Source organism: Stegostoma tigrinum, chromosome 31 (genome assembly GCF_030684315.1).
Source record: "Stegostoma tigrinum isolate sSteTig4 chromosome 31, sSteTig4.hap1, whole genome shotgun sequence".
NCBI lineage: Eukaryota > Metazoa > Chordata > Chondrichthyes > Orectolobiformes > Stegostomatidae > Stegostoma > Stegostoma tigrinum.
In genome coordinates, this window is record NC_081384.1 from 7,726,300 (window position 1) to 7,738,856 (window position 12,557).

Here is a 12,557-nt window from a genome sequence, read left to right on the forward strand (position 1 = left end):
TGTAGGGGCATTATTACTGCTTGAGAGAACAGCAAACTGTGGTAAAAGGTAACTCACAGTGGGTGTGTCAACAAAAGAGGTGCCTGCTATTTTACCAAAAACAAAATTGGTTATAAAATATAGAAGGCAGCTGAGCCATCACTGTGGGATTGAGTGGGGAGGGTAATCGCTCTATCACAGTGCTTTGTACTACCTAGGCAGGAAGGTCTGTATGCATGCCTACAGGCTTCGTCGGAGGCTCACTGATGATGTTACCTAGAATGGTGACGAAACGTCTGAAAACTAACCTTCCAGCTCAGCGAGCAAACTCACATCCAGAACCTCAACCTGAGCTACAAATCTTCTCAAAACTCGCTACAGCATTGGTCACTCAGCTTGGAATTGGCTGCCCACCCACTTTAGGCAGTTGAACTTCAGATGCTCCAGTGCAGTACAGAGGGAGTGCTGCACTGTTGGAGATGCTGTCTTTCTGATGAGGTGTCAAACTCAGGCCCCATCTGCCTACTGGTTGGTTGTCAAAGACCACGAGGCTTTCTTTCGAGAAAGGAGGGAGGGGAGTTAATTCCTTGTCATATTTAGCCTTCAGTCAGCATCAGATAAGCAGATTATCTGATCATTATTACATTGATGCTTGTGGAACCTAACTGTGCATAATGTAGGTTTCTACTTTACAACTTTAAAGAGTGCGTCTTTGAGTGACTTTTGCCATGTCTGGTGGATGTGGAAAATGCTATATAAATACAAACCTCTCCCATCAAATAATACAAACTTCTCATGAGAGAGATTTAGAGATGGAAAGCTAATTTTTAGGTAAATGACCTTTTCACAGGATTCTTGATAAATGAGAGGTGAAAGGTGATTGAGGGCAGCCTGGAACAAGGAGTAATCAAATCAGCCATGATGGCACGGTGGCTCAGTGGTTAGCAATGCTGCCCCACAGCACCACAGACCTGGGTTCAATTCCATCCTTGGGTGACTCTCTGTGTGGAGTTTCCACATTCTCCCTATGTCTGTGTAGGTTTTCTCTGGCTTCCTCCCACAGTTCTAAGATGTGCAGGTTAGGTGGACTGGCTATGCCAAATTTCCCCGTAGTGTCAAGGGATGTTCTGGTTAGGTGGACTAGCCATGGGGAAATACCGGAATAGGTTAGAGGTATGGGATGTTCTGGGGAGGGTTGGAATATACTGGTACTGTACTGTAGGGATCCTATAAAGCAGACTCAAGCAGCCCACTGGCCCATTCCTACTCCTAATACCTACCTTCAAAGACAATGGCCTGAAATATTAATTCTTCCCTCCACAGATACCACCAGACTTCATCAGCATCTTCAACACTTTCTGTTTTATTTCAGATTTCCAGCATCTGCGGTATTTTCTTAATGGCGTGGGTATAGCTCAATTTTTGGTGGAGGTGAGGACAGTTTGATGGTGTGTTTAGTTAATATAATTTCAAAAGCACATGTGATTTCAATTCTGTTTTTGTTGAAATAGCAACAGATTGTTATCGAGGTTATTTTCCTAAGTTACATATTAACTAAAGACAATTCCAACATTCTATACTTTAGCTCCAACTGGCCTCAGTAAGTACACAGGATGTCACATTATAGCCTTAGACTGTTAACTACTGCAATGTTTACTCATACAGTGAAGACACTTCGAAAAAATTGTGTTTCCTGTTATCAACACTTACTAAGTGTGAATTGTAGCAAAATCCTTAAATGTTTAAGCTCAGACATACTGTACTGATTTATAAGGCAGATGTATAATGTTTAATGAACTGTGAGTCACTGAAATCAGATTGAGAACTAAGTTTCAAAGTAGCCTAGGGATAGTGTGGTAGGACTTTTATTACTGGTGGTGTAGATTACTTTAACAAGCCTGCATTTTTCTCTCTGATCATTTTCTAATTATTTCCAACACTTGCCATAAAGTAGACAAATCCGTTTGCTGCACACTTCAATATTACACATCAGTTACAGTTGAAGGACTGGTTTCACAGAGACTTGAAGTCTCTGCCAACTATTTGAAAGCGCTCTCCAATTCATCCCAGCCTGCTGCTGTTACCTCACAACTCTGCAATTTCAATTCCTTTTTAAGAATTTATTCAATTCCCTTTTGAAGTTTCTTGTTGATTTGGCTGTCACTAGCCTTCTTAGCCAGATTGGGACTGCTTACTGCTTTAAAAAAATGCTCTTATCTGTTTCAACAAAAACCGAAAGAACTGCAGATGCTGTAAATCAGAAACACATAAACAGAAATTACTGGCAAAGCTCAGCAGAGCTGATGGCATCTGCGGAGAGAAATCAGATTTAATGCTACAGGTTGAGTGAGGAAGCGTCTGAGGGAGGTTCACTCAACCCAAAATGTTAACTCTGATTTCTCTCCACAGATGTTGACAGATCTGCTGAGCTTTTGCAGCAATTTCTGTTTTTGTTTCCTCTGATTCTGCTGGTACTTCCCTTTTATCTTCAGTTCCTAATCTTTCCCAACAGTGGAAATGATTTCTTCCTATTTTATATCCTGACAAGCTTTTCAACAAGTAGATGATCTAATCAGTTGATTTATTGCCAAATGTTCAAACTTCATTCATTTCACTATTACATTTGTGGAATTACTGTTAGAAATGGCAATAAGAAAATGGTTTATCAAGATTTCTAACTCCCAACTGAATTAAGGTGCTCCAAACAGCACCATAAGATGTAGGAACAAATGTAGGCCATTCTGCCCATTGAATCTGCTTTGCCGTTCAGTGAGATCATTGTTAATCTGATAATCCTTGTTGAAGGTTGCCTTAAAACAGAATTTTCCTGGTATTTATTGTGCATGGGATTTAGTTTAGCAGCTACTACAGCAGTACCTAACTTTCCAAAATTTTTGCTTATGAAAACAAAGGGAAGAATTGCAAAAAGCACACAAGTCACAAAGGCCAAGACTAACATCAGCAGTTCGTCAGGTGGCAAACACAGTTTATTATCAGTGTTGTTTCTGAAAATAAGTTTGCACAGAATGATAAACCAGCCCTCAGATGACAGCAGCTAATGGGGCGATGATCATCTGACACCATGAATGGCTGTTCCATGACCACTGAGCAACATGGTGTAGCCTACCTGCCTCGAGAAATACAAAGACAACAATAAGTGTCAGGCTCAGAGAGAGGAGTATTCACAATAGTGGGCACCAGAACGAGGTCAGTATCACACTGGAGCCAAGGGAGTCAGAGAAACAAAATCTGCACTGGAAAAGCCACACAATGACCAAGTGAGTTAAGGAGTCAGATTCTGCACTGGAGTATTCACTTTGGAGCTAAGTCACATCTGCATTGAAGAACCCAAACAGGAATAAGAGTAGAGTTGGCTCAGGGCAGGGGGAACATTTCCCAGAGAGCAGTTTTCATCGAGCAGTCCTCACCAGGCAAAAGGAGGGTGGATCACAAGGAGAGGTAGATTGAGGGAAGAGTTCCCTGCTGCCTCCACTTTAAAGAGACTGAAACACTCTGCACTGACAGCCTGTTTGTCCTAGCAGTGAAACATCCCTAGTTGTCACCATTATGTACTGTCTTTATCTAACTAACTGATGTATCATACCTAGACTACTGCTTCTTAGCAAACTCAATACACCAGGGGAAAATTGCAATAAATCATCAGTTGCCTAACTGATCACAAACCCCTGAAACAAATCCTCAACTTCATTTTGATCAGAAATAATGCGAACTGCAGATGCTGGAGAATCCGAGATAACAAAGTGTGGAGCTGGATGAACGCAGCAGGCCAAGCAGCATCTTAGGAGCACAAAAGCTGACATTTCTGAATTTTCTGATGAAGAATCTAGGCCCGAAACGTCAGCTTTTGTGCTCATAAGATGCTGCTTGGCCTGCTGTGTTCATCCAGCTCCACACTTTGTTATCTCAACTCCATTTTCCTGCCTTTTCCCTGTCAGCCTTGATTTCCTCACTGATTAAATATCTATCTATCTCAAAAATATCTATCTCTTCTTAAAAAGGAATATTCTTAACAACCCAGCCCGGACAGCTCTCGGTAGTAAAGAATTCCATAGATTTGCTCCCCTCTGAGAGAAGAGGCTGTTCCTCATCTCTGTCTTAAATGTATTCTGAGATGATGACCTCTGGCCCTAGACTCTTCCACAAGAGGAAGCAACCTTTCCACACTTACTCTTGCAAGTGCCCTGATAATCTTGTTTCAATACAATGTGCAACCTTGAGTAAATTTTGGGCCTTTAATATTACTGGCAGGGTAATTGAGAAATTCAGCTTGCATCCATGTGGTCCTGATATTTAAACTTGTGTAACATGAGCACCAAGACTGACATTTAATAACAATTGATACATGAATCAGTAGATGTCCAAAGTCAGACAGCTCAGTATAACTGCAAGAATTGTCAATTATCAGGGCCAAGGTTGTTAGTGAGCATAAAAATGAGAGGAACGTATTTTGAAAAGAGCTCTACCACAATTACTCCCATGAGGGTTCAGTAATTCTGTGTAAATATTTCTCAAAAAGCATTCAAGCACAATTCCAGGATATTAATCCATATTTTCATCTTTGTTGTAATTGAGTGATTTATGATCTAATTAACATTACGGAATTATTAAATTTTGAGAGAGAGGGCAAACTTTCTTTTAAGCTCATGGTAATGCTTTCAATGTCCACTCCTGGGCAGGTCAAACTGCAAGCTAGAAACACGAATTTGCAATTTCAGAGCTATTAAACTTGCAACAGTTCTTTTCTAATCCCTCCATTCTGCATAAAATCCAAACCGTGCACTCATGCAGCTCAAAGCAATTAAAGTAATTATACTGTTACAGTTATTGCACATCAGTGAGAGATAACAAAAGCCTTGCAATTGAATTTCCAGCAGCAGAATATTGATTAGGCTAAACAATTGACCTGCCAGTTGGCATTAGTAAAAAGCAGTACTTGACCTCAGTTTACACTTGATGCAGCTTGTTCAAAGTTAGCGGCACCATTAGGATGGTACCGGGCTGTGTTATGAAACTTTTGTTCTGATAGATTACGTTCTGGCTAATAAGGAAAGATTAGTGCCTGTTTTTCAGAAGTAGGACTGGAGCAGGGGAGGCCAATTTTGCAGATGGAGACACAACTGCCAATGGTGATGGAAACTGAGTGATGCAGAGAAGACTGGTCAGCCCAGAGGGTTAAAAAAAACAGTCAATCATGGAAATTTTGAAGGACACAAGACAAGTCAGACAAGTGTATGTCATTCACAAGTTTTACTGGGTTTTTCTTTTTGGAAGGATTTGTAAACAAGGAGGAGAATTTAAAAGCTGCTTCTAAACTGCTTCAACTGAGGATTTATAATGTTGGAAAAAACAGCAGAGGGGATAGAGACAGCACTCACATTTTAGCGACTCCTTCATCTTAAATGGCCTTAATGGGGCAACAAATATGACATAAACTGAGCAATGTTACAAAAGCGAAACTCCCACTTTGGAGTCGTGACCAGTGGGAGAGCTGACGATCAGAATTTGTGCACAACCTTGGCATGGTTTCCCGGGAAAGCACAGCTTAGATCCCAGAAACACTCTTCTAACTGACAAAGCTTCAAGGCAGAAGCAAGAACTCCATAAATCACCTCTTTGATTTTCATACCAAGGGGACTATTCAGCAGTTACATCTGCAAGCACAATGTAGAAGTCAGCATCAAAATCAATTCCTGTCACCAAGGAGCGTGTCAGCCTGGATACAAAAGACATGGCCTCTGTTTCCTCCCCATTTCTCTACAATGTCCACCATCCTCACTCGTGATTGTGATTTTCAGAAGCATATGTCACACAGCACCTTCCCTGACATTCTTCAGTTTTTAAGTAATTAATTTGTTTTTTTTCATCACTCCTGTGGAGCTCTGCCTGTGCACATTGAGAGTTACACACTAAGCTTTCCTTTCAGCAGATTTTCTTTAATGGGCCAATTTCAGAGGGCCCACACAGTAGGAGAGGCAATTTTATATGAATCAGTTTACTTTGAGTTACTTCTCATCCTTTTATATAAACAGGTTGGAGAGGAAACAGGTTGATGTGTTTACCTTCCATAGTGAGACTGCTTGAGAGTAGCACTGATGTGGTGGTGGTAACTTCACTTTCCAATGAATTTACAAAGACCACTGTGGAGGAGACATCAGGGAAATGTTCAGGATGGTCCTCGCAGAGCTCACCACTGTGCTGGAATATTGCAAAGATAGTAACGGAAACATTAACAACATGGGATGGAGTTAACATCTAATAGTTATTTGAAAGAGGATTTAATCATGGGCAAAGTTAAGCTGCTAACTTAGAATTGAAGACTAAGTGAACTCATTCCACAGACAGCAAATAGAGCAGACTTCATAGCTTTCAAACTGGAACGGGTTTGAACACTGAAATGTTCAGTGCCTAACCCCCATTGTGATATTATCAGAGGGTCTTATAGGGCGGTAATGCTGCTGCTACTATTTCAGCAGAAACACTGAAGAGGAATTTTTGTGTTTTCTAAGTGGAACCTTGCCTGCTAAGGTTCAGGAGCTGAGGGATGGTTGGGGCAGATGAGGCTGTGGATGGAAGGAGGGCTCCAATTTTCCAATGTGCATTCTTGTTGGGTGTCATTCTACGTGAAATTATGAAATTGAGCATTGAAGAGTAAAAGGCTGCTGGTCCAGATTGGCCAGTCCAATGAACTGCCTGACAGTTATTGTACCAGGTCCCTGAACACAGTGAGGGAGGAAACAAAATCTGACATGCAAAGCCCCTTCATGGAGGTGTCTCGAATAAAGGCAAAATACTGCTGATGTTGGAAATTTGAAGCAAACCACAGAGAATGCTGGAGAAACTCAACAGGTCTGGCAGCATCCATGGAGAAAACAAAATACAGAGAAGTATGTTATACTGGTCTCAAAAAGTCAACTCTGTTTTCTCTCCAGATGCTGTCAGACCTGCTGAGTGTCTCGTGCAAGCTTGATGCTTGTTTCTAGGAGGGGTCTCTAACCCTTTAACAAAGAGGATTTTAGCTTTGATTTAGTTCATGCCAGCAAAGCTGCCAGCCCGACTTGGAATTTACAAGAATATAGGAATAAAAGTAGGCCATTCAGTCCCTTCAGCTGCTCCACCATTCAATGAGCTGATCTCCTACCTCTCTTGTACTTCCATGCATAATTTCCTTATTCCTTCATTATCTCAGAAACTAAATATCTGTTGATCTCTGACTCGAACATTACTCAACAACTGTAAATTTCACAATTCTCTGGGGTGGAGAATTCTAAATGTTTACAATCTTTGAATGAGAAATAATCTCCACATCTCAGTCTTAACTCTGAAACTCTGTCCCAAGGTTCTTGACTTGACAGCAAGGGCAAATACCACTCCACATTCTACCCAATAGTCCCCTTGTGTATATTCCAATGAGATCACCTCTTATTATTCTAAACTTGAGGAAATAGAAGCCTAGTTTACTCAATGTCTTCAACCAAGGAACCAATCAAATGAATCTTTGCACCCTTTCTAAGGCAAATATATCCTCCCTTTCAATGGGGATATCAACTATATGCTAAGGTACAGTTGAACTAAAGACAGCCTTAATTCTCAGAATGATATCAGGGTTGAGGAACTTCAGTAATGTAGGGAAGTTTGTTCAAAATTATGAAGGATGCTTGATAGTGTTTACAACTGGTAGGGGTGTCAGTAACCAGAGGTCACAGATTTAAGATGATTTACAAAGGGAACAGGTAGGATAGGAGGAAATAATAGTATCGAGATTTGCTGACTATTCAAAACATGATGGGAATGTAAGCAGTGGGGAGGACAAGTGAATGAGCTACAAGAGAATGATAAAGCAAAGTGTGAAATTATTCATTCAGAACAGAAAAATCAGATCTTCTTTAAGAAATGTGAACCTGTTAAATGTTGATGGTCAAAGGAGCATGTGTGTACTTATTTAAAGAACACAAAGCATGCAGGTACGGTAAGTAATTAGGAAGACAAATGACATGTTGACATTTATCCCAAAGGATAATTAGGTCTCATTATTGGTGTCCAGGACTTTGTTGAGAACACATCTGCAATACTGTGTGCAGTTTTAGCTTCCACATTGAAGAAGGATATTCTTGCTTTGAGGCAGTGCAAATAAGGTTCGCTGGGTTGACTGTGATTAAAGGCCAAATAAACTGCCCCTACATTCGCTGGTATTTACATGATTGACTGATGACCTCATTGACACTATGGGAAGGGGCTTGACAAGGTGAATAACGAGGTTTTATCCCCAGGTGGAGAGTCTGGAACACAGAGAAACATCTGAGATGAGGAGGAAATGCTTCACTCTAAGGGTTTGAATCTTTGAAATTCTTTATCCCTGATAACTGGAGCAAACTTGATAAGGTTTATGGACAACCGTTGCTCCTATTTCTTAAGTTTTGAAGACAGAATATTTTGTAGTGAGTTATCATGAGCTGGAAGGTTGGTCAAAACAAATTCGACAAGAACTTTCAAAACTGATTCAAACTGCAGAGCTACAGGAAAGGATAGGCCGTGGGACAAATTGGATAGCACGATCAAAGAACTTCCTCATGAGCCCGTCATTTAATTTACCCCAAAATGTTGTCAGATTATTTTTGATTTAACATGCCATCAAATTGTTGTAGACTATCAAACAGGGACATAATTATTAAAAAAAATTAAATGTTAAGAAAATGGAAATGTAAAGGAGACTGATGGGATCAGTGCTGAGGTAAGTATTTACTGTACCTCCTCCATGCAGCGATAGTCCAGCCATTCCTGTCGATGACGGTCAAACCCATTGGAACATCTAAATACCAAACAAAAGAACAGAGGACTGAATCTTCCCACTTTTTGGGCTGTGTCATTTGAGTTATGTTTCACAGAGCCTTGCTTTTCGCGGGTTCTCTTGTACTAGAGTCCCAAACCCGTCTCAATCACAGCCTACTCACCCCTATCCCGTCCAATTTCAGCCCGATTCCAATTCCTATCATTCTCAGAATTACTCACCAGTTCCAGGATATTCCAGAATAGAATGTCCTCCCTAGCACCAATGCCAGCGTTGGAAGTCTTTGAGCACACAGACGAGACTTGGAGTCTAGAGTTGCGCCATCTGGTTTGGGACATTTGTCCCAGACTTGGCAGACGAGGAGGAATTGGCTTTCAGTTCTGCATGCAGGGACCTTGGTGTCCTGGTGGGTCAGGAGGCGCAAAGGGAGATCCTTTTAACCCAACGCCAGCAGAAGAGGATGAGACCCTGCCAGCCTGGTCTGAGGTTTGCCGCTCAGGTCAGTGTCTCCTGAGTCACCTGGAGGAGTGGCCAGCAGTGCAAGATAAAGCTCAATGACCTTCTCCACTCTGACAGGTTATATTTCACCATCTTCTCACTGATCCCTCGCACTCACTCTATCTCTGCACCGCACCCACCACCCTCCTAGGCTTATGCCCTACCTCACACTCACTGATGCATGCAGCATCTTCCCTCATCTCACCCACCCTCATCTCACCCCCTCTGCACCCCTAACCCACCCCCCTGACCTCCAGACTTCTCAGTCATTCACCACCTTTCCCCAAAGTTACCAGCTGTGCCAGCCACTTTCATCTCACCCAGTGCCTTCCTTTGCCCTGTTGTAGGAGAGGTCATCCCATTATACAACAGGCAGCAACAAGGCAGGGACCTGGGGTGCGTGTGGCATTTCGTTCCTCACCCTCCTAGAGGCTCCTGACCCTGATGGCCTCAAACATTTGAATGACCATGTCCACACCCCTGGACTGCCCAGTGCAGGCTCTCTGTGCCTGAAGAGTGTCTCCCTTGGATGTGACTGAGCACTCCCCACCTCTGACTTCAGCATGTGGCCTTTGAATGGAATTGTGTCAGCCCCGTCTGCCTGCTGGCACACAGTGCAGCTGTAGCACTGATGTAGCACTGTGCCATGCAACAAGTTGCCCACCCCTTTGGATGGTCACAGCTGGCAACCAAGGCAAGCTGCCTAGCTTTGTGTTTGTGCTAAAAGACAACGAATGCCAGGACAAGGGAAAGTGTGTGAGCAGTGAGACAGCAAGTGATGCAGCTCTGAGATGGATCCTGGGTGAGGTCCGGGAGCTGGGGTGCATGTCCCTTTGGCCAAAGTGTCCTTGCCATCGCATTCCCAACGATAACTGGCTCTACACTCCAAAGCACAGCCCTCAAAGGCAGAAAAATACAATTCGTGCATCATGTTGGGGTGGCTCAGTGGTTAGCACTGCAGCCTCCCAGCACCAGGAGCCCAGGTTCAATTCTAGTCTTGTACGACTGTCTGTGTGGAGTTTGCACATTCTCCCCTTGTCTGTGTGGGTTTCCTCTGGGTGGTCTGATTTCTTCCCACTCGCTAACCTTCCCTGTAGGGATGTGTAGGCTAGGTGGATAAGCCACGGAAAATCCAGGGTTACGGGGATAGGGTGAGGTCTAAGTGGGATACTCTCTAGCCAGTCTGTGCAGAATCGATGGGCTGAATGGGCTGTGTAGAATGAATCTAAGCAGATATGAGATACCACATTCCGAAAACTGCATGTGTGCAGCCACTCCAAGGTTCTGCTCAGGACAATTGGTGCTGGCACACGGATTGTCTTCCGGTTCCAGGAGTGGACTCCAGAGGCTCAGAAAGCCAGAATAAGAGGGAACGTTGATGTGATGTACCATGATGGTAGAGGGAAGCTGGCAGGTGTTGGATGACAGTGTTTGGGGTAACTCAGAAACTGTCCATGGAGCATGAGATGTTGCATCCAGATGTTCAAGTTGGTGACCTGGAGCAGCAAATGGTGAACTGTCCAGACTTTCACTTTGGGAATTCTTATCTCCAAGCAGCAGATGGTAAAATCAGAGCTCACATATTAACGAGTTGTGATCCAGTATCAATGAAAGCAATAACAAACAGTAATACACACTATTGGGCATCGCACCACTTCGTGGTGAGAATTTCATCTCGATGCCAGGAACTCTGCTGGAAAATACAATGACTTCCTCCCAACGTCAAGAAAGCCCTCACCCCATGTCTCACACGATTCTCCCAGATTCCTGCCCCACAGCCCACCTGGTTCATGGTGCTACAGGATTCCATCCAGACAGTTTGTTTCAATGATCACACATTGGGAGTACGGAAGGCGAGTACTATCTAGCAGTAGGTCACAGGAGAAGAAAATCAAAGCGTATTGTTTAATGAAAGAATTGGGAATGGAGGGTGTATCTCTCTCCAAATTGCAACCATCTGATGGATGACACACTGTCTTTTCCCCAGCTTGCTGCCTTCTGTGGGGTACTGGAAGCAACTGTTGCCTTTGGTTGAAATTTTCTGTGGTTGCGCCAAGCTGGCAGGATAGCCACTGCTCAGGATAGGGAACAGAAACAGACCTGTAGCTTTTTGGTGGCTTGCTGATTGGTGCTACAGCAGAAGGTGGTCCATTCATGATTCTCATAGCTCCAGCCTTTGGATCTGGCTACAGCCTGAGTGCTGGCAGGAAGGAAGCTGTAGACTTGGACAGCACTGTTCTAAAACTTTGAAAGATGGAGATCACTGTGACATGGGGCAAACCTCAGTGCCACCTTCTTGCTTGAGAGGATGACAAGCATAGTTACAGAATGGTTGGATGTGAAGCAGATACATAGAAGATTGAAGATCTATTCATAGCGGATCATAGAAAATAGGAGCAAGAACAGGCCATTCAGTCCATTCAATATGATCATGACTGACCATCCAATTCAGTTCCTGCTTTGCCCGAAACCTTGTGATCCCTTTAGCCTTAAGAACTATATCAAACTCTTTGAAAACATTTGCCATTTTCTGTGGCAAAGGATTCCACTGGCTCCCCCTCCCTGGGTGAAGCCATTTCTCCTCATCTCAGGAGGAGGAGAAAGTGTAAGCAGATGAAGAGGAGTAGGAGGAAGAGGAGGATAGGAAAGGGAAAGGACAGGCTTGACAATCAGGGCTATGACCAGGCACTGGAAGCTTGAGCCGTGAGGGGAAATAAATTTTTGAACTAGATACTGTCCACTTCTAAACCCCAACAGAAGAAAAGATTGGCTACTATCTATAGATATTTGCAAATGTCTTCCTTCAGTGTGCATGCAAAATATTCACATCTTCATGCAAAATGCTCATGCTTTTCTCTTCAATATCCTTTCCATCATAAATGATATTAATGAATGGTTATTTGATGGGCCAAGTGCCTCTTAAGAACATGAGCATGAGTAGGAAATAACTGAGAGTAGAGTCAATAGTTCAAATTGAAGAGCTGGTACTGTCATGGTGGGCTGAATGGCCTCCTGTGCAGTAATTTAAGCACATATTTTTACTGCGTAAGATTAATATTACAGATTTGAATGCCATTTATATTTGAATAGTTTCATTACTATGAAATATTAGTGTTTGTTTTACTGCTGCAGTGGTAACAAGAACAGGCCAATCTGGAGATGATAATCTTCACAGCAGTTCCTGAGAGGGTGGTCGAATTAGATTCACTAATGACTTTCAAAGGTCATTGGATAAAGAAATGGAGGGAAAAGCGTAGAGGATTACATTGCGGGA

General features: G+C 42.8%; 1 protein-coding gene across 4 annotated transcripts in view; it reads right to left on the minus strand.

Annotated features, from left to right (window-relative positions):
* Positions 1 to 12,557, minus strand: part of LOC125466320 (plexin domain-containing protein 1-like) — a 432,462-nt gene that overhangs the window by 212,698 nt on the left and 207,207 nt on the right. For all 4 annotated transcript variants that reach the window (XM_059638864.1, XM_048560676.2, XM_048560675.2 and 1 more), the window contains exons 10-11: positions 8,746 to 8,806; positions 6,060 to 6,195 (exon numbers count right to left, since the gene is read on the minus strand). In XM_059638864.1, the coding sequence (XP_059494847.1) occupies positions 6,060 to 6,195; positions 8,746 to 8,806 (197 nt within the window). The remainder of the gene's footprint in view (positions 1 to 6,059; positions 6,196 to 8,745; positions 8,807 to 12,557) is intronic.